General features: G+C 31.7%; 1 protein-coding gene and 1 long non-coding RNA gene across 2 annotated transcripts; one reads left to right on the top strand and one right to left on the bottom strand.

The window, feature by feature from the left end:
- Positions 1-356: 356 nt before the first annotated feature.
- On the bottom strand, positions 357-26941 carry LOC134687904 (probable ATP-dependent RNA helicase DDX10). Its single transcript, XM_063548362.1, has 18 exons — positions 26758-26941; positions 23751-23811; positions 22763-22893; positions 19586-19744; positions 18843-18963; positions 18140-18254; positions 16779-16875; positions 14291-14395; positions 12880-13042; positions 11879-11963; positions 9008-9109; positions 8799-8886; positions 7435-7523; positions 6299-6791; positions 4600-4758; positions 2629-2703; positions 1145-1281; positions 357-543 (listed from the first exon to the last, which is right to left on the bottom strand). The coding sequence occupies exons 1-18, from the start codon at positions 26929-26931 to the stop codon at positions 366-368; spliced, it is 2532 nt and encodes an 843-aa protein (XP_063404432.1). The 5' UTR covers positions 26932-26941; the 3' UTR covers positions 357-365.
- Positions 9569-10815, top strand: LOC134686246 (uncharacterized). The gene is made up of 3 exons (XR_010101577.1): positions 9569-9968; positions 10363-10463; positions 10724-10815. It is a non-coding gene; the product is annotated as an uncharacterized LOC134686246 (long non-coding RNA).

Raw genomic sequence — 26941 nt, 5'->3', positions numbered from 1 at the left:
CTGCACTGAAAATACAATCAAATCAATATCTAATGAAATGAGGAATGTAGCCTTGAGACACAGATCAGCCCACTTGTAAATATCAGCAAATTCAGCAACTTTTCAATTTACCAAGAGAGGTTCTTACAACACAGTGAAAGTGACGCCACCCAAATTTGAACTATGTTTGGTGGTAATAAACATTATGTATCAGTTTCATAACATTTGGTTGATAGAATGTTTTAAAAGTATTTTAACTAATTTTTTGATGTACAGAAAGTTGTACAGACGGAGATAGGTAGAACTTTAAAATAACCTCCTTGGCTGCAGGGTGGACATAATATAATGTTGTGAAATGAAAAGAAAAATGCAAAAACTTTATTTTCTCAGCTGTTTAATAATTTTAATGCTAATTCTTCATCTCCCTCTATTGACAATCCAGTATCCATGGTAACAGAATCCTCATCTGAATCTTCTTCATTTTCACCGCTGTCTTTTTCACTATTATATTCACTCTCTGAATCTTCATCAGAATTAGAGTCAAACTTAGCCTTCTTCCTGGGACTGAAACAAATTATAAAATAGTTTATAGAAAAAACTGAATAATTTCATAATGAATACATGCCTGCTTACCACTGTATAACTTTCATTTTTTATATAAAAAAAAAAAAAAAATCCCATGCCCATCTTTACTAGACTAAAGCTCATACATTTAGACATGGACCTCAGTTTGACACCCAAAAATATGGTCTACCATAATTATGGTACTGACCTTGCATGAATTAAGATATAACTGCTCTGAAAAAATAACAAAATTTGAAAGAAAAATAAATGATCAATGCATTAACTAACTGCAGTAGGAATTTATCAGCTCAGTATGTTGATGAAATACATATGAACCTATAAAGTGAAATACACATTAATATTGCATGCACTTACTTTAAATCTTTGACATCATTATGTAACAGATTAATTCTGTTCTGTCCATGTTTAAAGTTATTTTACTGTTAAACTATTAAACTAAGAACAAAAGTGAGTAAGCTCATATACTTTCCACTGCAACTTTTATTTAGGAGGGAATTGCTAGTCTGTAGAATAACAAAGTTACCCTATGGAAAAGAGGCTTAACTGACAAGAATTATTTGAGGAAATTTTGAAAACCTACCCTTCATCATCACTTTCTTCTTCATCACTGTTGTCTTCCTCTCCACTTTCTCTTCCATATATCTTGTCAGGGTCAGGTAACTCTGCTATAAGCTGGTCTGTGTCCTCGGTTCCTTCAAATGGTACACCTTCCTCATCCTATTAATGATAAAACCATATTAAAAGGAATCTTTTAAGGATCAATTTACAGTACCCATCTATCTCAAATCCACTTTTGAAAAGAAAATTTGTGGAAAATAAGTAATGCACAGTAAATAAACACTCTCAGTGTATGACGATAGCTTATCTTTAACAGATAAAAATATACTTTTATAATACTGTGGATTAATTAATATTCGTAGGATACCAATTTTCATGAATTTTGTGGGTACAAGAGAACCACAAATCAAAATGTTAAACAAATTACAAATTTTACAAAGAAATATATGCTGACTTTTTAAAAACCACAAAATTAAACATCCAGGTAAGATCAAGTTTTTCCCAATACACTCAAATTGGTACCCACGAAAATAAATGAATCCACAGTAACATAAAGAAAATAAAATGACTTCCAATTCATCAAAATTTACTTCCAGTATCAAACAATAGTTTCCTTTACACTAATTCAGAAAATATATGGTTCTAACATACTTTCTGATGGAAATAGGGGAGATAATTCTGGTTTTCAAAATGTCTCTTCTTGTTTAATGGGATAAAATTGAGAAAGGAAATGGTGAATATGTCAAAGCGACAACCACCCGACCATAAAGCAGACAACAGTTGAAGGCAACCAATTGGTCTTCAATGTAGCGAGAATTCCCGCACCCGTAGGTGTCCTTCAGCTGGCCCCTAAAAATATGCATAATAGTACAGTGATAATGGACGTCATACTAAACTCCGATAGGTTACTTGACACTAGTTCCGTAAATATATGGTTTCAGGTAAATTAAAATAAACTTAGTGTCAAACAAGAATGTGTTCATAGTACATGGATGACCCACTTACATCACCATTTTCTATCTTCGGTGGACTTTTGAAATTTGGATCAAAACTCTAACTTGGGTGGTAAAATTAGAAAGATCATATCATAGGGTACATGTGTATTAAGTTAGAGTTTGATTAGACTTAAACTTCATCAAAAACTATAACCTGAAGTAGAACGAATGGACGGACGAACAGACAGACTGATGAACAGACCAGAAAACATAATGCCCCTCTACTATCGTAGGTGGGGTATAAAACACATCATGCCCCTAGGTGGGGCTATACAATGCTACTTTTGTTTTACTCATTTAGCTCATTTAAAACCTTTAAGGGGAGAAAACTATCAAACAACTCTGTACCCTTTCAACCATTATGTTTATATATATTGAGACATAACTTAAAATTTTGTAATAATCTTATATGAACCATAAAGATAAAGGATTTAAATTTCATGATCAGGAATATAAGAGGGCAAATACTTTCTTTTTTATAAAAAAAAAATAAGCAAGGCAAATATCTTACATCCTGGTCTTCATCATTATCATCATTCTTTTTCTTCTTTTCTCTATTTTTCTCTTTTTTCTTTATTCTCTCTTCCTGAAAAATTATAAACAGGTGAAAGGTATTCAACAAGCTATATATGGCATACACTAGATTAACTCATTTGAATGTAATTAGATATTTGTTCAGTTAAAATCATGTAATGTAAATTGTTGATTTAAGTAAAATGTATAATTGCTATTTTGTCAATTTCAATCTTCACTTTAACGGATTTCAATAGTCAATCTAAGGCCAATTAAAATCAATTGCTAGATTTTCATCCCCATCTGCCCCGATTTTTTTATTCATCAAAAATATGATTTCCGGATTTTTTTCATGTCCGTTACCGGGAACCATCGATTTCGTTTCATCAAAAACTTCCTGTTTCAAATTTCGTTTTAGTATTTCTTCGAGTAATCTTAAAGAAAATGATTAAGTCGACATATTCTGCTGCTCTATGATGACAAAATCATAAACTGATAATAGAGATTGATAACGAGAAGGGCATGAAATATTTGAGTTACGAGTAAAATGCATTGTCCTAGAACGCAAATTGCGGTAGTCACAAGTGAATCGAAATACAATAACTTTGTGTCAGGAAATTTGGACTGTGAATGATATTCAAAGCGCAAGAATCGTAGATCAAATTGGATTAAAGAAATTGACACAAGCACTAACTTGTTTGATTTATGACCGTATATTGAGAATTTTTTTTCTAAAACACACATTTTTATTATAACAAGCCCTTATATTTACCCATGGCTGTTGTTTTTGTTGTCAAACAGCAAACACCCTCTGTAACTTTCCCAATACCCTCAATTGAGTCATCAAACAACAACTTTTTTTTTGTTTAAGTTCATGTTTTACATCATAATTACTTTCAACACTGAGTTTTCATTTTATTCTGTACTCATAATACTTGTGTTGCATACAATTGTACCAATACATTGTATTGATTTTATGGGGACTACAAACCATTGCTTAGAAAGCAAAATAAACTTGGTGTAGGTATAGTCCAACTGAAGAGAGCATTTCTTTTCTTTTTGATGTTTACTATAAATAGGCTTCTGAAGCGGCAATTACATGTATAACAGTGGTTGCCAATCAGGGATTTTTATTTACGAGTTTAAAAAATAGTGTAGGATTCCTTATACAGCATGTATGTACATTATACAGGCTTGTTTTCCACTATCTAATACCCCGCGGTATGAAGAACTCGTGACGAGGGTTTCATATGAAATAAAATTAAAAAAATAAAATCCTTTCACCCGCCCCATTTTTTTCAAAAATTTGGATGAAAATCTACTAATTAATTTTAGTTGGCCTAACTTATAAATAGATATAAGAAGATATGGTTAGAGTTGCCAATGAGACAACTTTCCATCCAGTCAAACATGTCATAATTTGTAAAAGTAAACCATTATAGGTCAAAGTACAGTCTTCCACAAGGAGCATTCTCCTAGCTAAATTCAACTTATATTTGTAAATAGTGTACATATCATGTTTTTCTGTAATTTATAATTGTGCTATTTATTACATGTAACTTCTGTATACCATTGTATTGACGAAGGTTTGTCAGAATAAAGATATATGTACTGGATTTTGTAGAGAATGTGCAGGGATTTGTATTAATTATGAATTTTAATTACCTTTATTTCTACTGTGGATTTATTTATTTTCATGGTTTCAAACTTTTGTGGATCGAGGAAATATTGTATTTTTTTCATGGATTGGATATTTGATTTCATGGTTTAGTCAATTTGAAAGTCTTCATAAAACATAAAGACGCTTTATACTTCTTTAAGACATTTAAATTCGAGGCCAACCTCAAACCACGAAAAATTGGTAACCCATGAAAATGAAAGAATCTACAGTATTTATGTTATAACAGTATTATTATGCACAGAACTAGTTGAAAGTAAACCGATGTAAAAATAATTGCTAGCACTTTACCTTATGTTTTTGTTTGATCCTCTCTCTGAACAGTTGTTTATCAAACTTATCTTCCTCCATCATACGTTGCCTAGCAACTTGTATATTTATTCCACCCTCGTCCTCGTCATCCTCAAATGTTTTCTTTACAACTGGTTTCTTCAATTTATCCTCTATTTCCTTAAAAAAAAAAAAAAGCTTCTATTTATCCCTTTTTAAACTTAATTTTTAAAATAAAAATAAATGACAATGCCACAAATAATGCACTTAAAACAAAATTAAGGAAGATGTGATATGAGTGTAGATGATATATATATATATATGAAACCAAAGGGCAAGGATGTAAAAAACTGTCCAATTGACTTATTGTCTGTCTTTATACAACCTTCAACAATGTGCAAAACCATCACTGTATAGATAGCTATAAAAGGTCCAAAACTTTCAATAAAAATAATAAATACACTATGTCAATGTGATTTCCTCTTGTTAATAAGAAAGTTTCGACAACCAAATTTCCAAACCAAATCTTTGTTTCTATGAAAGACTTTAGTAAAGGTCTTAAGTTATTTGTGGTTATGAAATCTCCTGCTATATAAATTATCAGTTTTACATAGATTATGTTAATTGCAATCTGAAATGTCACTACCTGCAAGGTCAGAGTGAAGAGTTGAGATAGTTTAGATCAGCTGTGATATTGTGGTCTTTTTTTTTACATATTATCTCTACCAGTTTTTTTTGGGGAAAATTAGGAAATTGGGAATTTTGTGAAACAATTTTTTTCAAGTCATATTTTGAATTATGAGACATTTTCAGCAGGAAAGGAACTTTTTGAGGAGGGGAAAGAAAAAGAGAAATTAACAGTACTTTTAATACATTAAAAAACATGTGTGTTACAATTTAACATCGCAGTGATTCTAATCAGAAACCTTGATCTCAAAAGCGCTATAACAAATAAAATTAATAAAAAATTAATGTACAATACCACCAATGCCATCACAATTGGGGAATAAAACATTCCTTTTTGGAAGGAAGTTTTTGATATTTTTTTAGTATTTGGGAATTTTCTCTAGGGAAAAGAGGCAACAATATCACTGAAGATATACACAACAAAAAATGAAAACAAAATATCATTGACCAAAATAGGAAAATACATTGTACATTGTTGTATATGAATTCAATGTTCAAAGAATATACACCTATATTTTTTTAAAAGGTAAATATCAAGAAGACATCATCTGTTTTAAATCAGACAAGTAACTAATTTCAGGTTGTTATTTATCACTAACCAGCTGTCAGAAAAACAATATCTTGAAAGTAAAAATTTTGCTACAAGTTCGAGACAAAAAAGCACTTTCAGTAAGATTTTTTATTTTAGGTTGTGTTCATTTGTTTATGTATATATGTTTTGACAATCGATCACATCTCTAGGACTCACATCTTTTTTTCCCATAAGGTCAAATAAAATAATATGTGTGTTTCCTATCACATTTTTGAAAAACTATGGTAGGTATGCAGGGATTTTTTTATTTTAGATTGTGTCTATGGAAGATAAATTCTGACTTTGATAGTGCTAATTGAAAAAATTACAAAAAAACCTTTTTATTTCTAAGCTTAAAATAAAGGGTAGGTAGTTAGGGAAATAGGAAATACACATAATTTTTATTTGGCTTCATGTTAACATTTATTTCCTAAAATCAAACTAGCTCTAGAATTCTCATACCTCTCCCTCATCATCAAACTGTATCTTTGTATTCACTGTGATCTTTTGCTTTGATAATTTTTTAGCTAGAGCTGCCTTTGATAGTATTTTTTCTTTCTTTTCACTTTTTTCCAACTCCTCTTCTGAATCGTCTTCTAATTCGACCCGTTTTACAGTGAACAGATCATCAACATCGTCTTCATCAACATCAAAATTCATTTCTTGTTTGGATTTATTTTTAGTCACATGAGAATTTTCACTTTCACTTTCACTTTGTTCACTCTGATCTGAATCGTTTTCAGAGGCAATGTCTCCATCTGATTCACTTTCTGATTCTGACCCTGATGCTATTTCAGGATGCAGTCTACTTTCACTTTCTGAAAGGTCCTCACTTTCACTTTCTTCCACTTGTTTATCTTTTATTTTCTTTTTAATTTTCGCTGCTTTTTCTTCAAGTCTTTTCTGGTCTCTCTTTAAAAATCTAACCTTTGGTGCTATTGCCAATCCAAGAGACCTAGAGGATAGATGAAACAAAAGAAATTTACTGCGGATTCGCAATTATTCCATGGATACCAATTGTTGTGGGTTTTGTGGCCTACGAATTAGATTGTTCAATGAATAACAAATTTTCCATAGGCTTTGTATGCAGAGATTGGTAAACCACAAATCAAATATTTTTCTCAATTCACTAAAATTGGTACTCACGAAAATAAATGAAACCACAGTATATTAAACTTTTTTTAACAAGAAAAAAGTTAAACCAAGACAATAAATCAATTTAAAAATGTAAATATTAAAAAAAAAATCATATGGAAAGCCAAGTGGGTCAAAATTCTTTATTTGTAACTTGTTTCTTTGTAATTTCAAAATTTTTAATTCGTAAATTGTAAATTTGTAACCGTATATTTGCAATTTCAAAATTCTTAATTTGTAACTTGCAACTATGTGATTTCAAAATTCTTTATTGGTAAATTGTCAATTTGTATATTAATGTCTTGTAACTTGTAACATGTTATGTGTGAAATTTCCATGTATGAAACGTCAATGTGTGAAATTTCCTTGTATGACATGTCAATGTGTTAAATGTCATCGTTGTATTATGCTAACAATCATTATGACGACAGATTAATATGAAGTTACTGCACTGATATTTGTACCTTGAATATTCCTCTATATCAAGCTTGTGGACATTAAATACTTTTTTGTCACTCATCAGAAACACTGATCTTAAATATCCAAGGAAGGCCTGCAACAAAAAAGCCCAAACATATAAACACTATTCTATATTTCTACATATTAAACATAAAGTGAAAAATAGAACAATAATAAAAGCAGATTGAAATAACTAAATAAGACAGCAACCCAATGACACAAACATTGTGAGACATGTGTACTTTACTTTTCTACATTGGATAGAGGTATAGGGGGAGGGTTCAGATCTCATTAACATGTTTAACCTCTCAATTTTCTACATTGGCTAGAGGTATAGGGGGAGGGGTGAGATCTCATAAACATGTGTAACCCCGCCTCAATTTTGTCAGGAGCATGTGGCCTTTGTTAGTCTTGTATGCTTTTAATTTTAGTTTCTTGTGTATAATTTGGAGTTTAGTATGACGTCCATTATCACTGTACTAGTTAACATTTTTAAGGGGCCAGCTGAAGGACGCCTCCAGGTGCGGGAGTTTCTCGTTACATTGAAGACCCATTGGTGGCCTTCAGCTGTTGTCTGCTCTATGGTCTCTTTGGCACATTACCTATTTCCTTTCTCAATTTTATTTACCAGAATGAGACTGGCTAAATAAATATTTTTATTTTAGTAGAAAGTTCAATTGATCAACTTTTGTCATAAGTGTCCAACATTTCTTCTGTGAGGACCATCAATAACTTAATACACTGTGTGGGTATTTCCTACATATTGTAGAAGGCTGTACAATGATTCATAATGGTAATCATACCACATCTCCATCTCTTTATAACAATACACAATATGCAGAAAATTTTCTGGTGGCATGTTTTAAAACATTATGTCTTACTACAACATAAACAGTGGTCCACAGACACATGTCACCAATAAGGACCTTTTCTTGACAGTGTTTAAATTATATTTTTTGCAATAATTATCTACAGATAAACATGATAAACAAATCGCAGTGTTTGGGTCTGTTATTAAAAAGACATTTTGAGTGTCACAAACATGTTGAATCCATCACATTCTGTATGAGTCTGTCCAAATTCCAGAGCCTGTAATTCAGTGGTTTTTGTTTGTTGCCGTATACTATGTCTATATTTTTTGTTGTTGCTGGTTCTTCATATTTAGTTGTTTCACATTTTTTTCTTTGGATTTTGCTCCCTAAATGGCCTTAAAGCCTAAAGCCTTATGGTGCTTAAATCTATGTTATTTGGATACCAATATTTATCTCATTGGTAATCATACCACATTACCTTATCTCATTTGCAATCATACCACATTACCTTATCTTACAATATTTTGAAGACTAATAATTTGTTTAAGACTTAATACCCTCTGTGCCATTTCTTTCAGATGGGGGTCAGCTGCACAATTAGATTCTAACTTATTCTGTATACTCCATATCTTCTTAGAATTAACTCTGAAAAAAAAAGTAATAGTTGTAGAATATATGCCCATAAATGCGTGAATGATGTTCACTAAAACCAAAGTTTTTGAATGAAATGCATAGAACTAGAAGGTTGTCTATTGACAGTACTTACTTAATACATTCTACAGGTATCTTTTTATCTTTTAAATGCTGGACCATGGCTTCTTCCTCTGATGGTAACAATAGCAACATGGCCTCTCCTCCTTTCTCATATCTGTGGAAAATCATGCAAATATTATAAGGATTGATTTAGTTTTCATCATTGGATAAATATTCTACAACTATTTGGCATGCTGGCAATTGTAGTACATGTAATGAGAAACTTACAATCAAAACATAAAAGTACATGTGCAAAAATAACATTACTTAGTTTTCAATATTTGTTTAAGATGTTCCTATTTGACACTTGTATTAAATGAAGATTCCTCTTCCCACCATTCATTTTGATAATTAATTCAGGAAATTCAAAACTGAAATCAAGATTTCACTTATAATTTTTCTCTTTTTCCATATGCCAAGTCAGGAATTTGTAATTCAGTGGTTTACCCTTTGTTGCTGTATATATGTCGTATATGTATTTGTTATAAAGTGCTTTGCACATGAAATCAGACTGCAGGGTTTCATGTTCGAATTGTTTGAATGGCCATGGTCTTCTATAGCTTTCTATTGTGGTAGAGACGATTTTCATTGATTTTATTATTTTAATCACTTCTCTGTATAGTTTACCATTATTACTTATTGACCAGTTTATCTATGTATTATTTAATCATTAGAGTATTTAGTATTAATCAGCTATGCTTGACCGCACAGTGGGAACTGTTTCTACCTGTACAATTTATATATCATTAGTTAGAAAGCTCAGGTGAATTTCTCTGTGGTCAGAATTATCTGTGTTCTCATTGGTTAATTGGGACATACCCCCAGATTTGAAATGGGTATTGTTTGAGAAAATGGAGAATTTATATTTACTTTAGTTTGTGCCATTTCTATATTGTTTGGAATGGAATGATATTTCATTGATAGTCATTTACAGTATTTTGGACATATGGAATTTAGTATATTCACTTTATAAGGTAAGGATACACTTTAGTTACTTTGTGTAGAATGAGAGATGAATGAATTGTATGGATTGCTTTAAGCCCTATTTGGTAGGTATAACCCTATATCCCTATATTATGTAAATGTGTGTAAAAGAGATGATTCCGAGTATGAGTTATATGAAAGCATAGTTTGCAAGTAGGGAGATAGATTTTTGAATGATTCTGAGAATGACCTTTGACCCTTATGTCATGAGTCTTATACGTCACATTGCTTTATATTGATACTACGTCATAGCCTGTAATTTTAATATATGATAATCAAGTTTATATTACTATTGTGATTGATTATTAAAAACATTGTAATGCTTTGATTATATGGAACTGAAATGTGTATTTGAATACTTATTGTGTTGTACATTGCTTGTAGGACCCATTGATCATACAGACATATATTTGATGTTAGAAGTAGAGCATTGGTTATAATGCTAATGTAGTGCTGTTGATGTTATAGCCTGATTCCATAAATCGGTAAGGCTTATCTTGATCTCTATTGATATACGTATTATTGATATACTATGGTACCTTGATATATGTTAATAGAATGTTTGATAGTTATATTCAAATATAGATCATATACTTATTACTACGTTTACGTTCGTTATGGCTATGATATTTTAACTTTGTATTTATTAAATGACGTAAGCTATTATAAAGGCAAATATGTGATTACTTCATATGTAACTGTGATAGTTAATAACTTTATTATATATTTGTTATTATTATTTCAGGGCTGTATTTATTATATTTCCTGAATATTAATAAAGTATGAAGAACCCTAAACAGAGTGTTGTTATACGAGCCCTAAAACCACCCTGTTATACTATGAAGAATGAGTTTTGCTCATTGTTGATGTCTTACTTCTGTGTCAGTTGGTATTCTGGGATGATTTGTTTTTTTAGCACTCATTAAGAAATAACTGATGCAAGCTATACTTTATTGTAGTTTTAACATGGGTAGGCATTATATTCATGATTATTTTTGCCAGAGCCATAGTGGGGGCTAAAATAACACAAATATTATGCCTACTCATGTTAAAACTACAATTAATTATTATTGCATCAATTATTTCGATTCTGATTAGGACAATTAAGGTAATTTCTATGTCCAATAAGTATAAGTGTTAAGCGTTTGAGTAGGCTCTTCCATGAACCTCCCTTTTTTGTTTGTAAAGAGGCGAACCTCTGGCACTGTGATTTTCAGAGAGAGGAGTTTTGAACAGCCAGCACGAGCGGTTGTCATATCTAGGTCAAATATGTCAATTTTGGAATGCAACACATAATAGCCATAATAAATGCATAAGTAATAACATGTGCATCAATTAAGAGTTTGTAAGTTTTTAAAGTTAATGAAATATATTAAATGCATGCCAATTTGATAAAATTCATTATAATGCAGTAGTCAATATATGCATGTGCAAACAAAATTTATTGGATTTAGATCATGGGTTTGTTCAAAAAGCGAAAGAAGCACTTCATATTAGAATACCACATCTTCTTATTCTTTTAAGTGTCATTTTTTGCCAGGTTGAATATCTTTTGCCAACAAAATATTGGTTATCTCCCTTATAACATGTTTTCAATGTGTGTTTCTCATTATGACTATTTTTTTATGGAAAAAACATTTCACAGTTATATTTGTATTATAAACATGATGAACAAAGTAAAATGTTGTAAAACTTAAAAACTTATAATTTGACAGAAATAACTTTCTTTTTTTTTTTTTTTCATTTCGAAAGGTTCAAAATAATAAGCCCAGTAAACAACATGCATCTTTTTGTATAGAAGGTTGTAAGTGCAAAATTTCATCCATGATTAAAGATAAAACATTTTTTAATTTGAACTAAATCCATGACAAAATCCTTCAAATTTTCATATCCTAAATACCTTGCTGTTCTCCCAGCTCTGTGTATGTATGTGTTAGCATCCTCAGGACAGTCCATCTGTATTACCCAATTAACAGCAGGAAAATCTACATATATTTATTTGCAAACATCACAACATGTTTTTTTTATCCCAAATTTTTGTCCTGGTCAAGTTTCTTCCAGAAACATGCGCCATGTTGACTGACATGGCTATTATGCATTTGTATATCATTAACAGGTTAATTTTTTAAAAGATCTCTGAAATATAAACCTACAATTGCTCTTCAAACTTTTTGCCATCTAGCTACTCAGAAAAACACAATTTTTCAGAACAAAGAGGACACCAACTAATTTATAATCTGATTTAGGAACTTTGAAAAGTATTATGGTTTCTATTTCAGTTAATTCTGAACAAAACATTTAAAAGGTAAAAAAACCCTCTTCATATTCTTTATGAGCCTGTAATTCTGGAGATGTTGTTTGTTGCTTGATTTCATATTTGGTTTTTGTTTACGTTCATAAGTTTGTGTTAGTTTTCTTATTTGCATTGATTTTCACCTGCAGTATGGGGTTTGCTCATTGCAGAAGGACAAAACAGTGACTTAAAACTGTTAAGGTCCTACATCATTTGGGGTCTAGTGGAGAGTTTTGTCCCTTTGGCAATCATACCACATCTTCTCATCTCTATTCTCATCCTCTAGTAGCAATATCAGGGGCAAACAAGAATGTGTCCCCAGTACACAGATGCCCCACTCGCACTATCATTTTCTATGTTCAGTGGACCGTGAAATTGGGGTCAGAACTCTTAATTTGGCATTAAAATTAGAAAGATCATATCATAAGGAACATGATTACTAAGTTTCAAGTTGATTGGACTTTAACTTCATCAAAAACTACCTTGACCAAAAATTTTAACCTGAAGCAGGACAGACGATTGAACAAACCCACAGACCAGAAAACATAATGCCCCTCGACTATCGTAGGTGGGGCATAAAAAAAAAACAATTAGAGGGTTAAACAAACCTAATCCTCGAGCAGCAATATCAGTGGCAAATAAAACAGCATGTTTCTTTCTACAGAATTCCCTGTAAGCAGCCACTCTTTTTAACTGATTCATTCCACCATGTAAACAAAGTACAGTGACACCTGGTCGAAATCTTCTAAAACATTCAAAGATGAACTTCACCTACAATTCATAATAAAATCATCTTTGAGTGTGCTTTTAGGATTCCAATATTTAAACAGAAATCTTATATAATTATATATAATCATTTAAATTTAATTTGTGATCTTACAAAACAGGAATTGTAACATGAATGTTTAGCTTTTAAATTGCAAATGGAACTCGTTTTAAGCATTTTGAAAAATTTGTCAATATATTTTCTAATTCAAATATAAAATTAAACAAGGGGTTACAGGACTTGTTTTTTTTGTAAACGTACATCCGAATTAATGAAATAACAGTAATTCTATCTGGGTTATATAGATTTCTCTTTTACTTATTGAGGAAACATTAAACAAAAGAAACGGTTAACAATCAATGAACAAGTTACCTTTCATAAATACTACCTAAATATCAAAACTAGGAATAACAGGCCTTATTTTCTTGAATCACAAAAATAACATATTGTCTTATCAAATCAAATATAATTATCTACCCTTGATTTTAAAGGACTTTCTTTCTTTTTTGAAAATTTTAGATACATTTATAATAACAACCCTTCATTTTTTGGTTAATTTAATAGTTAAATTTAAAATTTGGATGTTTCAGATGTATATGATACATGTACTTTGGAAAATATAATCATATAATAAAAAGACACAACCGTTCACTGTATCTACCTTAAATAGTTTTCTTTCGTTTGTATTTGAATAACAAATATTGTTGGTGTCAGCTTGCATGTACGTAAACCTATTTTCAAATGTGTTCCATTTTTTTACATCTCCTAATTTTTTTTAAAAGGCTTCTGCCTCAGTAAATGAATGAATGACGGAATGGATGTTTGATACAACTTGTAATTGAACCCTGGTAGCATACATATATGAATAATCCAATACATTTTTTTTTCAAATAAAAATAATTCACTGCTTAATTAATTAATTATGTATGCAAGGAGTAAATCTGAATTGTGTTCATACTATTAAAGTGAATTAAAATTAGAAAGATCATAGGGAACATGTGTACTAAATTTTAAGTTGATAAGACTTCAATTTCACCAAAATCTACCTTGACCAAAAACTTGAACCTGAAGCAGGCACTTCCAGTTTCTATAATCAGTGGACCGTGAAATTAGGGTGAAAACTCTAAGGTGGCATTAAAAACATGATGTTAGTTCAATGATAGTTAAATCATCCAAATTATTACTCCTACAAACAAAATATAGTTTGTTCCTAAAGGACTGGTTTCAAGAAGTACATAATGACAAAATCTTACTTGTTTGCAGCTGGACATGAAGATTAAGACTTTAGACTTCAGATGATTCTTCACAAATGACCATAGAATATTCATCTTGTCATGAAGCTCACATACAATGTAACTCTGAAATGTAAAATAGGGTATAGCCTCTACCAAGTCATGTTTTACTTAATGAATGGCTATTATTTATTTTCAATTTATTGAACCATAAAACTTATTGTGAAGAGTCTAAAATTAGTTTTATGATTCAATAAAATCAAAATAAATTATTGCCATTCATTATAAATAAATTTTTATCAAAAATAAGGCTCAAAGAACTTTTTATATTATTTACCTTGACAATAACAACGCAAGAACATGTTGACGTATGAATACTCAACGTCAGAGCGGGCGTGTCGCCATCAAAATTGACAACATTGAAAATAAAACTAACAATTTTAACCAATCAGAAGACAGCATATACACCAAATTTATTTATTTATAAATGTTATGTACAATTCTAATGCAACATTGTTTGTAACCTTTAATTTCATTGGATAACATCACTTGTTTTCATGCCATCAATTCATAATTAATACTTTGAAAATGTATGTGCATTGTAAATGACGTATGACAGATTTTAAATGTATGGTTTCACACTGTTTTCTGTCAGTTTTATTAGAATGGAGATAACAATATTGTATTCAAAGCTCCAATGGCATCAACTGGTGACTTGTTGGTTACAAATACCTATTTACTGACTCAGCTAATGAGTCGCCAGTTAACTTAATTTGGCACCATCAAATCCCAAATTGATGTAGTCGAGGCTTAAAATACAATAGAGTTATCTCCTAATTCTTATAAATTTAGATACCTTTTTCTTTGAAATCGTCAAAGGTATAGAATCTTTTCAATTTGATTTAAATGTAAAAACTTTCAACAGTACAGAATCTACTAGATAAAGCACCCTGATAGAAGTAACTTCTTTACTAGATATTTTGTTGAAATATTTAGAAAATGCAGAGATATACATGTAGTTCCCATGTGATGTAGTGATTTTTTTTTATTAGAATCAAATATCATTTATTTTCTAAAACTGTGTTCCTTTTAGTATTTAACTGCTATATAAATTTGTGTATATCTTCAGTTATAAGTGACTGATCAAGTTGTGTATGTTCCGGACCATATGAGTATTTGGACCATACGCGTATGGTCATGACCATATGAGTATATACTCATATGGTCCGACCATACGCGTATGGTCGGACCATACGCGTATGGTCGGGGTAATTAACACTCTGTTACAGTTTACTTTTCATACTTCTAAACTCTTCATATGGTATGACCGTTCATTCAAAATACGCTATCATAAAGGTAATTTTATCATTATATTATAATAAAAAGATAAAGCTAAATAATAATAAAAAGTTTCACATAGTTACTTAATTTTACTTAATTGTCAAATTTAAAGTAAACACATTTTATACCGATGTTTATTACCGATTTGTTATTACGAGAAATGGCAATATGTCGACTTAAAAATTAAAATTCCAAAATTTTTTTAATGAACTGTTACATAAGAAGTCACTGGAAAGTTGCATACTATTAATTTATTCAAGTTGTGTTGTGAAGATGGTGTATTGCAGTCATTTTACGATATTTGAGATCTAGAGCTTCTTAAAAACACCGTAGACATCAGAATTGCCAAAGACCTCGGTATCACTGAACGCAGCTGCAAAAAAGGATTGTTTTTCACTCGCAAACAAAATGTGTAAATGAAAAAGATCGTGCACAAATTTCTTGCAAATGCAAAAAAGCTATGATACCGTGTGGAAGTGAATGTCATCCAAACCTAAATGCAGGAATGTAACTAGCGATGAAACCTAACTATGGCATCAATATTAAATTTTACGTATTTTTTTTTTATTATAAAATTACAAAAATTGTCATGTTTTAAACCATCACTGTTTTTTTAGATAAAGTTTTTGTATTATTGAAACGTTTATAATGTAATTTGAAAAAAATATATATACCTATATGGTCCAAATACTCATATGGTCCGGCCCGTTAATAACCAAACGAGTATTATACTCATATGGTCCGACCATACGCGTACGGTCGGACCATATGAGTATACGCATATGGTCATGACCATACGCGTATGGTCCAAATACTCATATGGTCCGGCCCGTTAATAACCAAACGAGTATTATATTCATATGGTCCGACCATACGCGTACGGTCGGACCATACGCGTATGGTCGGACCATATGAGTATACGCATATGGTCATGGCCATACGCGTATGGTCCAAATACTCATATGGTCCGGAACATGTATATGTATTATGAGAAGGTTACTTACCTGTTCAAGTTGTGAAGGTGTGCTATGAGTAGGCTACTTACATGTTCAAGTTGTGTTGGTGTGCTATGAGTAGGTTACTTACCTGTTCAAGTTACGTAGGTGTGCTATGAGTAGGTTACTTACCTGTTCAAGTTACGTAGGTGTGCTATGAGTAGGTTACTTACCTGTTCAAGTTGCGTAGGTGTGCTATGAGCAGCGTTTTCATGAACAGAAACATAAACAGGATTATTCAAACTAAGTCTTGCCAAGTCTTTGATAGATCTGAAAACATCAAACATTATTTAAAATTCATATCATATCAAATATAAATACCGAATGATTTGAGTTGAGAAGTTTTGATACATAAAAGTGTCTAAGGAGACGAATCCCCAGCTCAAGCTCAACAATGTGTTGGAAGGACAGAAAGATGGAAGGTCAAGTGTGACACTTAATACCCTGTCACCTACAATGAGTCATAAAAATCCCAACATATTAGTGCTAAAGGGGAGGAAGAGCTTAGAGAATGTTGCTGTTCATTTATCATGGCATGTCCATTTGATCTTTCGGTGTGTAAAATGCCCAAATAAAGGTATGTTGGTTGTGGGGGGATATTTTGATTCCTATCACCAGCCCGTATCCATTGTAATGAAATAGTCCATTATAATTTATACTTTTTTACCATCGTTAAAGCTTATGCTTATAAAATAAATGAAAAAGTGTTTTTGTAGTCGATATTGAATTTTTGTATTTCAGAACAGTAGAAAATTTTAGCTACTTTAAAACGATAAAAATTTCGTTCGTCTTTTATTTGGTTTTTATTGCTCAATCTAGTTTTCTGTATAATTTTTCAGGAGTATATTAGTTGTTTACTTTTGGCAATGGTGTTGTTTTCACCCTTTTTTTTTGGACCTCCCAGCATATTGTATTAAACATGTTAAAGATAAATATGTACTTTACTTTAGCTTTTGAATGTTATGTTTAGTTGTAAATCATAATTAGCTTCACCAATTATATACATGAAACCTTAAGGTATGAACCTCTTCTGAAAAAAAACTTTTTTTATTGACCAATTCAAATGTTGTAACATCAACACAAAATATACTATGCATTTAATTATACTTGAAAGCATATATGTAAGGCAAAACAAAAATATATGTCTGTTTCCTGTTTCCCGATCGACCCGACTCAACCCCCTGACCCTGGATCTTTTTATTCAATTCCGGAAAAAAAGTCATTTCCAGTCCGATCCAGATCTGTATCTTACTATGCATAAACAATAAAAATTGTTGCCCCCCAGAACAAATGTGCTACAATTAAGGTTTAAAAAATGTCGGCATTGGGAGGATAGGTCAATTTAGTCTTATTTAAAGACAATAAATCATTTTTGGGGTTCAGGACCCTATCCAAACATGACATTTAACCAACTGCAAATCTGACAGGGATTGCCAAAAAAAAAAAAAATAATCCCGACCTACCAACCTTGGCAACAGGAAACAGACATATTATTTTTTTGCCCTGCCTAACCATATTTTACTTATATATTTACTTAGTTTGTGTGGCACTGAATAGCAATGTTTGTCTTTCTGATGGTAAATTTTCTATAATGGCATTCATTGACTGAGCAAAACCCATATCTAAAATCCTGTCTGCCTCATCAAGAACTGAAATATATAAATGCACGATATCAAATTAACAAAGTTTTTTTTTCCATTTCTATCTTGAGTATAACGCAAATGTCCTCAAAACACATTTTTTTTCTTACCGTCTTACAACATGCAACTAGTTTTGTGGATCAAATAAATTTTCAGTTTCATTTATCATGTTTAAAATATAGCACTTTTTTTTTTATATTAAACATAAGATGACATTGTTTATTTGTTTCTGCAAAATTGATTGGCTGTAATTGTCATGCTGTTCTAGCGTCACACTGTGAAGTTTCCTCTTTTAAAACAAGAATGTGTCCCCAGTACACGGAAGCCCCACTCACACTATCATTTTCTATGTTCAGTGGACCGTGACATTGGGGTCAAAACTATTTTTGGCATTAAAAGTAGAAAGATCATATCATAAGTAACATGTGTACAAAGTCTCAAGTTGATTGGACGTCAACTTCATTAAAATTAACCTGAAGCGGGACGAACAGACACACGAATGTACAGACAGGCGGAAGAACGTACCGACCAGAAAACATAATGCCCCTTCTATCGTAGGTGGGGCATAAAAATATCCTTTCAAGTGAAACTACTTACCAAGAATTTGCAAAGAATCAGCTGTAAAGTTGAAAGTTTCATCCATGTGTTGTAATAGTCTGCCTGGAGTACATATCACTATGTTTGTCCTATTTAATCTCACAGTTTCTTCTCGTAAATGCTAAAAATTGAATACTTAAAATTAAACACTTGAAGTTAAACACATATGATTTTAATGAAAGGAAAAAGAGTAAGTACCGTAAAAGATTTCTGTATTTAAGTTCTTTTTTTATTTCAATATTACTGCTATCTCTCCTAATAGATCAACAAGAAAAAAGGGCATTCACAAAAATGTATGCTTCTTTGACAGCAGATTGTGAGTGTAAATGAATGGTGACCCAATTTTTTTCTTTCATTTTTCTCAGATTAAGTTCATTTATAGAAAAATATAGCGAAATCCTTTTATTAAATAAAAAAATGATTTAGACCCCGAGCCCCCTTAAATGGTTTATAGTGACTGTGTCACAAATGAGATTCGAAAGGTACTTTATTTTGTTTTACATTGATTGCAGTGAATTATAATGATTTCTTAGTGAAATAAACTTGATAACTTCACTTCCTGAAGTCATACACCAATAGATGTTGTCGATGACATTGCATCAAAACAAATTGTCAATGCCTCAACACATAGAAAAAGATATTTTACTCTATTTCCATTGTCTTGTTTGGTCACTTGTTCCATATTTACAACAAATTATAATATGAATTTTTTTGCTTTTTATAACCATTTATGAATGTTTTACCTTCCCACCAATGACAAGCCCAGCTGAGAAGTCATGTCTGTTTCCAACCCTCTTTAACACTTCAAATGTCTGGTAGGCTAACTCTCTGGTAGGGGAGATAATTAAAGCACCTAACCCATCCATGTGACTCCATTTTTCTCTGAATAAACATTCTAACACCTGGAATAAGTTATATATTATTATCTGCATTAGGTATATTAAGTAATTACTTTTCAAATACACAACCCTCTGTTTGAATTATTATTTTTGACAAACAAAATCAAGCTGTTGGTCCAATTATTGTATCAACAATTTTACGTCACTAGGTTTAATCCAGTTTGTCACCATCAGAAATGGTTTTATATCATTTTTTACTACACCAAATAGCTACTTTACATTTAGATTTAAGACCTATCTATTTTTTTTTACAATTTACAGTATGCAAATGCTATTTTGTGCATAACACATGAATAAATAAATGGTGTCAGTCAGAGGTATGTGAAAAAATTGCAAGAAATTTACGCTGTCGACATTTATGACATTAGGGACTAACTGTTGACAACCAAAAAAAAATTCAAAAAACGATAAATGTGTTCTTGTATTAGCTTAAGACTACATGAAATTCAATGCCAATGGATAAAAAAACAAGTGAAACTGCGAGCTACTGCTCACTGATGATACCCCCGCCGCAAGTGGATAATATTAATAGTGTATAAATACAGTGATTTTGCTAGCACTCGTCACTTTCGTATTTACGAAAAGGTTTTCCAAATGACGAAAATATTTCATATCAATTTCGTCACTTAAATTTGGAAAGTGTAAAAATATTTACACATCAAATTTCTTGAATTCTACCTGTCTTTATGTTTCTGACAAGTTTATGACCCTCAGGTAATTAACGTTTACCCCAGGTGTTGAAAGTTGTGATGACAAGTAATCCGCCTATCGCCAATCAGATGGGTTACTAATCCCTTAATTATTATTATAAAACCTCATAAACATGATAAATGACCATCATAATAATCTATTTAAGTTAAATCAGTCAGTCAGCATTTCATTTTAATCATTTCTCACAAATTTATTATTCTGTCGTATTTTCGTCATTTGAATAAAATTGATAAATCTTCCCGGACATTTCAACTTTATTTTACTTTCAATATTTCCTTTAAGATCATAATTTGCAGTTTGCTTGTCGTAGTTTCGTCATTTTAACGTATTTCCGTCATACTTTATATAAATATTCATCAAAAACTTTCGACAACTTCGATTAAAAAGAATGAAATTTATTCAAAACGTAAATATTTTCACTTGCAAACAGGTGCTTCCTGTTTTATGTATTGCGCATGCGTGAAAGTTCGTAGATGAATCCTGTTTTATTCTGAAATTATTATTCAATTGTCACTTCCCGTTTTCATTTCATTTCGTTTAAAAATCGAAAGTAAACGTGATCTACAGTCTACAGTCATTAGAATCGTCACATTAAGTATAGATGCAGATCCTTCTTTCCAATATTAAAGAAATTGATTCCAAATAGATATTTAAAATATTTTCAAGGATATAAATGATTGTGAAGTGAAAAAGTCGTTACAAGTTCATTTGTGCAGTAGTTTAAAAAATAGAGGCACCCAAATTTTGTTGATTAGGGGTGTGCCCTGAAAATAACTGAAGTGAAGTTGTGAACCATATTACCAGATCCCTGATCTTATCTTCATATCTTAACATCACATCAGTCAATTCATTCAATATTGACAATAACTGCCTGCATTAGCAATCCTAAAGTCTTCAAAGATCCTAGACTAGTCCTTGAAGGACTTGGACATATATTTATAGCTAGTTATATAGACATCCTAGACCCCTTGCTATTATAAAAAATAAGCCTGAATTTTATCACACGCAAAAGTGACTAAAGCCCTCAAAATCCTAGCTGAAACCCTGATAAATATGCAAGTGTTCGGTAAACAGGAAGTTGTCGAGTGATGAATCTGAAAACGCATCACACGGTATAGGTAATGACTTATATAAATCCTGAAACCAATTTTCAGAAATCCTTGTATTGTAGATCCTGAAAAAAATGTGACGAAAATTTTTAACTTGATATAAGAAGATGTGGTGTGAGTGCCAATGAGACAACTCTCCATCCAAATAACAATTTAAAAATTAAACCATTATATTGGCTATCATGTGTAAAATCATACAAGTGTTCGGTAAACAGGAAGTTGTCGAGTGATGAATCTGAAAACGCATCACATGGTATAGCTGACTTATATAAATCCTGAACCAAATTTCAGAAATCCTTGTATTGTAGTTCCCGAGAAAAATGTGACGAAAATTTTCAACTTGGCTATCATGTGTAAAATCATACAAGTGTTCGGTAAACAGGAAGTTGTTGAGTGATGAATCTGAAAACGCATCACACGGTATAGCTGACTTATATAAATCCTGAAACCAAATTTCAGAAATCCTTGTATTGTAGTTCCTGAGAAAAATGTGACAAAAATTTTCAACTTGGCTATCATGTGTAAAATCATACAAGTGTTCGGTAAACAGGAAGTTGTCAAGTAATGAATCTGAAAATGCATCACACAGTAAAGCTGACTTATATAAATCCTGAAACCAAATTTCAGAAATCCTTGTATTGTAGTTCCTGAGAAAAATGTGCTAAAAAAATTTTCAACTTGGCTATCATGTGTAAAATCATACAAGTGTTCGGTAAACAGGAAGTTGTCGAGTGATGAATCTGAAAACGCATCACACGGTATAGCTGACTTATATAAATCCTGAAACCAAATTTCAGAAATCCTTGTATTGTAGTTCCTGAGAAAAATGTGACGAAAATTTTCAACTTGGCTATCATGTGTAAAATCATACAAGTGTTCGGTAAACAATAGGTTGTCAAGTGATCAATCTGAAAACGCATCACACGGTATAGCTGACTAAGATAAACCCTGAAACCAAATTTCAGAAATCCTTGTATTGTAGTTCCTGAGAAAAATGTGAAGAAAGTTTCATGGGACGGACTGACTGACGGACAGACAGAGGTAAAACAGTATACCCCCCTTTTTTAAAGCGGGGGTATAAAAATCATAAATTTTTAGCACAGAAAAAACATTCAACTAAATTTTAAACATATGTGTTATATCAATTATCAAAACATTAGTGCAGTGTAGAAGGATTAGAAAATTATAAACACATATATACCGGAATAAGAAATGCTAGAGTTTTTCCTGATCCTGTTTTAGCGGCTCCCAGTACATCATTTCCTTTCAGTGCCAGTCCTATTGATTCTCTTTGTATATCTGTTGGTGAGGCAAATTTAGCTATTCTCAAACCTTAAAAGAAATACCAGTACAAATAAGGTTAACCAATGAATTCTTTGCCACTAGAATCACATTTTGTGACACAAAATTAATATGGTCATGGTGGTCAAAGAACTGAAAAATGTGATATTGGACATTTACCTACAGTATTATGGTCCAATATCAAAAATCTAAGTACATTAAATCAACATACATGTTTGGAGGAATCCAAAGAAATCTTTTTTTATGAAATCAAACAAAAGTTTAATTTAGGACCCTTTGGATTTCAACGAACCCCATAAATTAAATTTTGTTGAAATAAACAAAGTTTAATATGGGATCCTGATTTGCACCAACTTGAAAACTGGGTAAAAACAGATCTAAATGTAGGTTTAGATTCAGCATTTGAAAGAACACTGTATATACATTTAATTTAGGTTGAAATGAAACAGTTTAATTTTATCCATATAATTTTCTGTTCAAAGGGAAACTCACACAGAACAAATTTTAAACATATTTCAAAGAAATTATAGGATAAGATTTTTTAAATATTACATATAGATTCCACAACTGCAACAAGTGTTTTACAATATTTCTCCACTCGAGGAGACAGTTAAATTTTTTATAATATTTAAAGTGCGGGGCTTGCCGACCTTTTTAAATAACTAAAATTTAACCTTTGATAGTGGAAAAATATTGTAATACACGAGTTACAGTGGTGGAATTTGTTTCTCTAATGATTTTTATCCTTCCTTTTCAAAGATTTGAGGAAAGTTGTGTACTTTTGATGTGACGTCATCAGGCATTGTCGCGTTTTTTATGACGTCACAATAAAAAAATTCAGATCCCTGATCATGATGTTACTGTGGCAACTGTGCATTAAACATTACCTTCTAAAGTTCGTTTTGATAATGGAAAGTCTGTGAAACTGCTAATTTTACTTGGTTCAATCTGAAATATATAAAATATTCTCTTTATAAACACTGTAAAATAAACAGACATAATAAATTTATCTACTACATGTACATGTATATACCGGTATGCTCTACATGTACAAAATTGTCCATGGCATTTTATTCTGGTGTCATAAGTCGTGGAGAGTATCTTATTTTCTAGTAAAATTCATTAGGCAATTCAATTTTAGAAGGTGCATTAATTTATATTTTCAAGATATGAAACTTGGACAGAAGCTAATATATGATCCAGAAGTTAAAATGTTGTTGTGAAAAATCCATGGATGGTACCACTGGCATTCCAACCCTCATCTTTGGATCTAACGACAGCGCTCTAACCAATTGAGCAAAAGAAGATCTGCCCTAACTCAACTTGTTAGACTAACTTTATATCTCCATGACTCAGTGTTCTCCCCAGGATTTTTTTAAGGCGCAAAATTCAAGGGCGCGTAACTCTTTTTTTTAGGATGAACTTGTGTGATCTGAAGCAATCAGTTATAAATCATGACATGCTATATGAATAATAATGTTTTGTGTTATGTGTTTAATAATGCAGAGTATAAAGTACAAGAATGTATATGAAATAAAATGATTTTAAACACAAAAGTTTTTCATATTCAGTCAATTATAAAAGAAGTCAAAATATAAATATTCATCTCTATACTCTCTGCTCCTTTTAGGGATTATATTGTTTCAAGATAGTGTTATTTTGTTGGACAGTCTGTTCCTCAATTTTGTCTTTATCCTCTTTTAATAGGGTTGAAAACCCCCTCTTACAACTAATGTACAATAACTTTTGCCTATACCCCCTTTAACATTTATAAGCTATGAAAAACTCAGGCAGCCATGTTATTGAAACCAGAGAGAGGTGCTTGCTGTTATCACTTGCTAAATCTTTAGCTCTGTTGGTAGGAGAAGCAATGACATCTGCTTATACTGTCTGTGTAGAGGAAGTTATATTCCCCCTTTTATTAGAAGTCATTTGGTTGAAAAAAAATCTACTTCCATCATCTGCCTTTAGCTTAGCAGAGAACATGTTCATTCAGAATTAATAAAATCAATTTCGGTTAAGATACTAGGTATACAACAGTCAACTTTTTAAAACAAAAATGTTTTAATGAACAGCTGACTAGTTTCCGTAGTTTGACATTACTCCCTTCCGTGTGTATTATTCTTAAAACCTATCATTGGCAGGTAGATATAAACGAAACTTTACAAATTCGTTAAAGCTATAAGCATTGAAATTATTTACTAGTGACATTATACAGAAGCTGCAGCGAATCCGTAACCGGTCGTGTTGATTGTCACATATTTCCCGACGCACTGATTTACGATTGATGTTCAATGATCAAATTCTTTCTAAAAACACGAGTTTGAGACGAATTTACCTTGCAAGCAACTTTTAATCACTTTCTATTTAAATAAATAACTCCTAGTTATCTTAAATCAAAGTTTATTTAAATTTTTTCATCTACAAATACTCTCATTCATAATTTTCATCGTAAATATCTTTAACCATGTGTATTCAAATTAATCACGTGTAATCAGCGCGTTCATTGGTCGTGTTAAAATAGATTCTTCTTCTCGACCAATGAAAAAAATCCGTTATGTAAATGGTCAAGTGATCACACACACACGATCCGAAAATACAATGTATTTGCGATCTATTTCTTTAATTTCTGCACTGCAGTTTTTATTTGTTTTAATACTATTCTACACATATCTATCGTTTTAATAATCATTTACGCTATTACATGATAACATAATCCGATAAGGCTGAGATAAGCGTGGCTCAGGTAAAACTTGTTCAGACTTCAGTATCAGTTATTGCGCAACACTGACTGACCACTCAGCGGTGATCAGCAACTTGTCAATTTTAACCAATATTTATAATGAAAATATGAAAATTAACACGCTGCGGGATCAAGTATTAAGGGACAACGGCCAATTAAGACGCTGCGGGATCTACGAAAATATTATAAAGGCGCTGCGGCACCGCAGCGTCATATCGGCCTGGGGAGAACACTGCATGTCTGCAACACTCACAGGTCACAGGTCGGCTACTGTACAACCCTAATAGATCTACATGGAAATCCTCTGGCCAGGTGACATGTCACAGCCATTCTACGACCGGGTCAACCCTCATGACCATAACAGACTGCCAGGCACTACTTATGGATGGTACCAATGGATTTGAACCCTCAATCTCAGGATTTAAAGGCAATGCTCTAACAAATTGAGCCACAGGCAAAAAAGTTCATGATGAATCCACAAATGTTACCAACCAATTCAAAGCCTCAATCTCAGGATCTAAAAGCAGCACTCTAAACAATTGAGCCAAAAAAGATCTTCCCTAACTCAACTAATTTTGTCCTTAAGTTTTTTATCTCTAGGTCTACAACAATGTTTATACACTGAGGGGGGATAGGACCTTTAATGGGACTAAGGGATCAGGTGTTTTTAAGCTTGGGATTTCAGGATTAAGGAATTCTTTTTTTCGGATTTTGGGACCTCGGGATTTTGTATTGTTAAGCCTAGGATTTCGGGATCAGGACCCTCCTACCCCCCCCCTCTACACTGTATTGAAAAAAAAATAGAAATTCTTAATATTTTATAAAATATTTACTTAAACTTCATGTGCATGATGTGGACCCTTTGACTAAAATGGCTGTATTTTCACCTCAAAATTTACTTTGAGTACAGAGGCATGCCATGCCTTAAAACTTTTCCAGATGCACAGATTTGTCTGTACTCAGGGAGTTAATTTTAAGGTAAAAATACGATCATTTTAGCCAAAGGTTCCACATGAACCTTAAATAAACTATGTCACGTTTCATATAATGGCAACTTGATTTGTTATCTTTTCTATATTTTAAATGCTGTAAGTACTAGTAAAACTATATAATTTTCTATAAATTAATATGCGAAAAGAAAATTTCCGTACCTGTGCATATCTGCTTCTAATATCAGCAATTTCTTTATTAAGTGAGTCAACTTTACGTTCTTTTATGCTAAGTAATTGCTTTTTTCTTTTCTCTCCGCTTCGTCCTTTAAAATTATCTTTTCTAGGACGATCTTGTCCACCAAACATAAACCGCGTGTTCGTGTTTTTCTTCATTTTCTTATTT

The sequence above is a fragment of the Mytilus trossulus genome, chromosome 10 (genome assembly GCF_036588685.1).
Source record: "Mytilus trossulus isolate FHL-02 chromosome 10, PNRI_Mtr1.1.1.hap1, whole genome shotgun sequence".
NCBI lineage: Eukaryota > Metazoa > Mollusca > Bivalvia > Mytilida > Mytilidae > Mytilus > Mytilus trossulus.
Note: the sequence above shows the minus strand (reverse complement) of the source record. Positions and strands in the feature narration are given on the sequence as shown.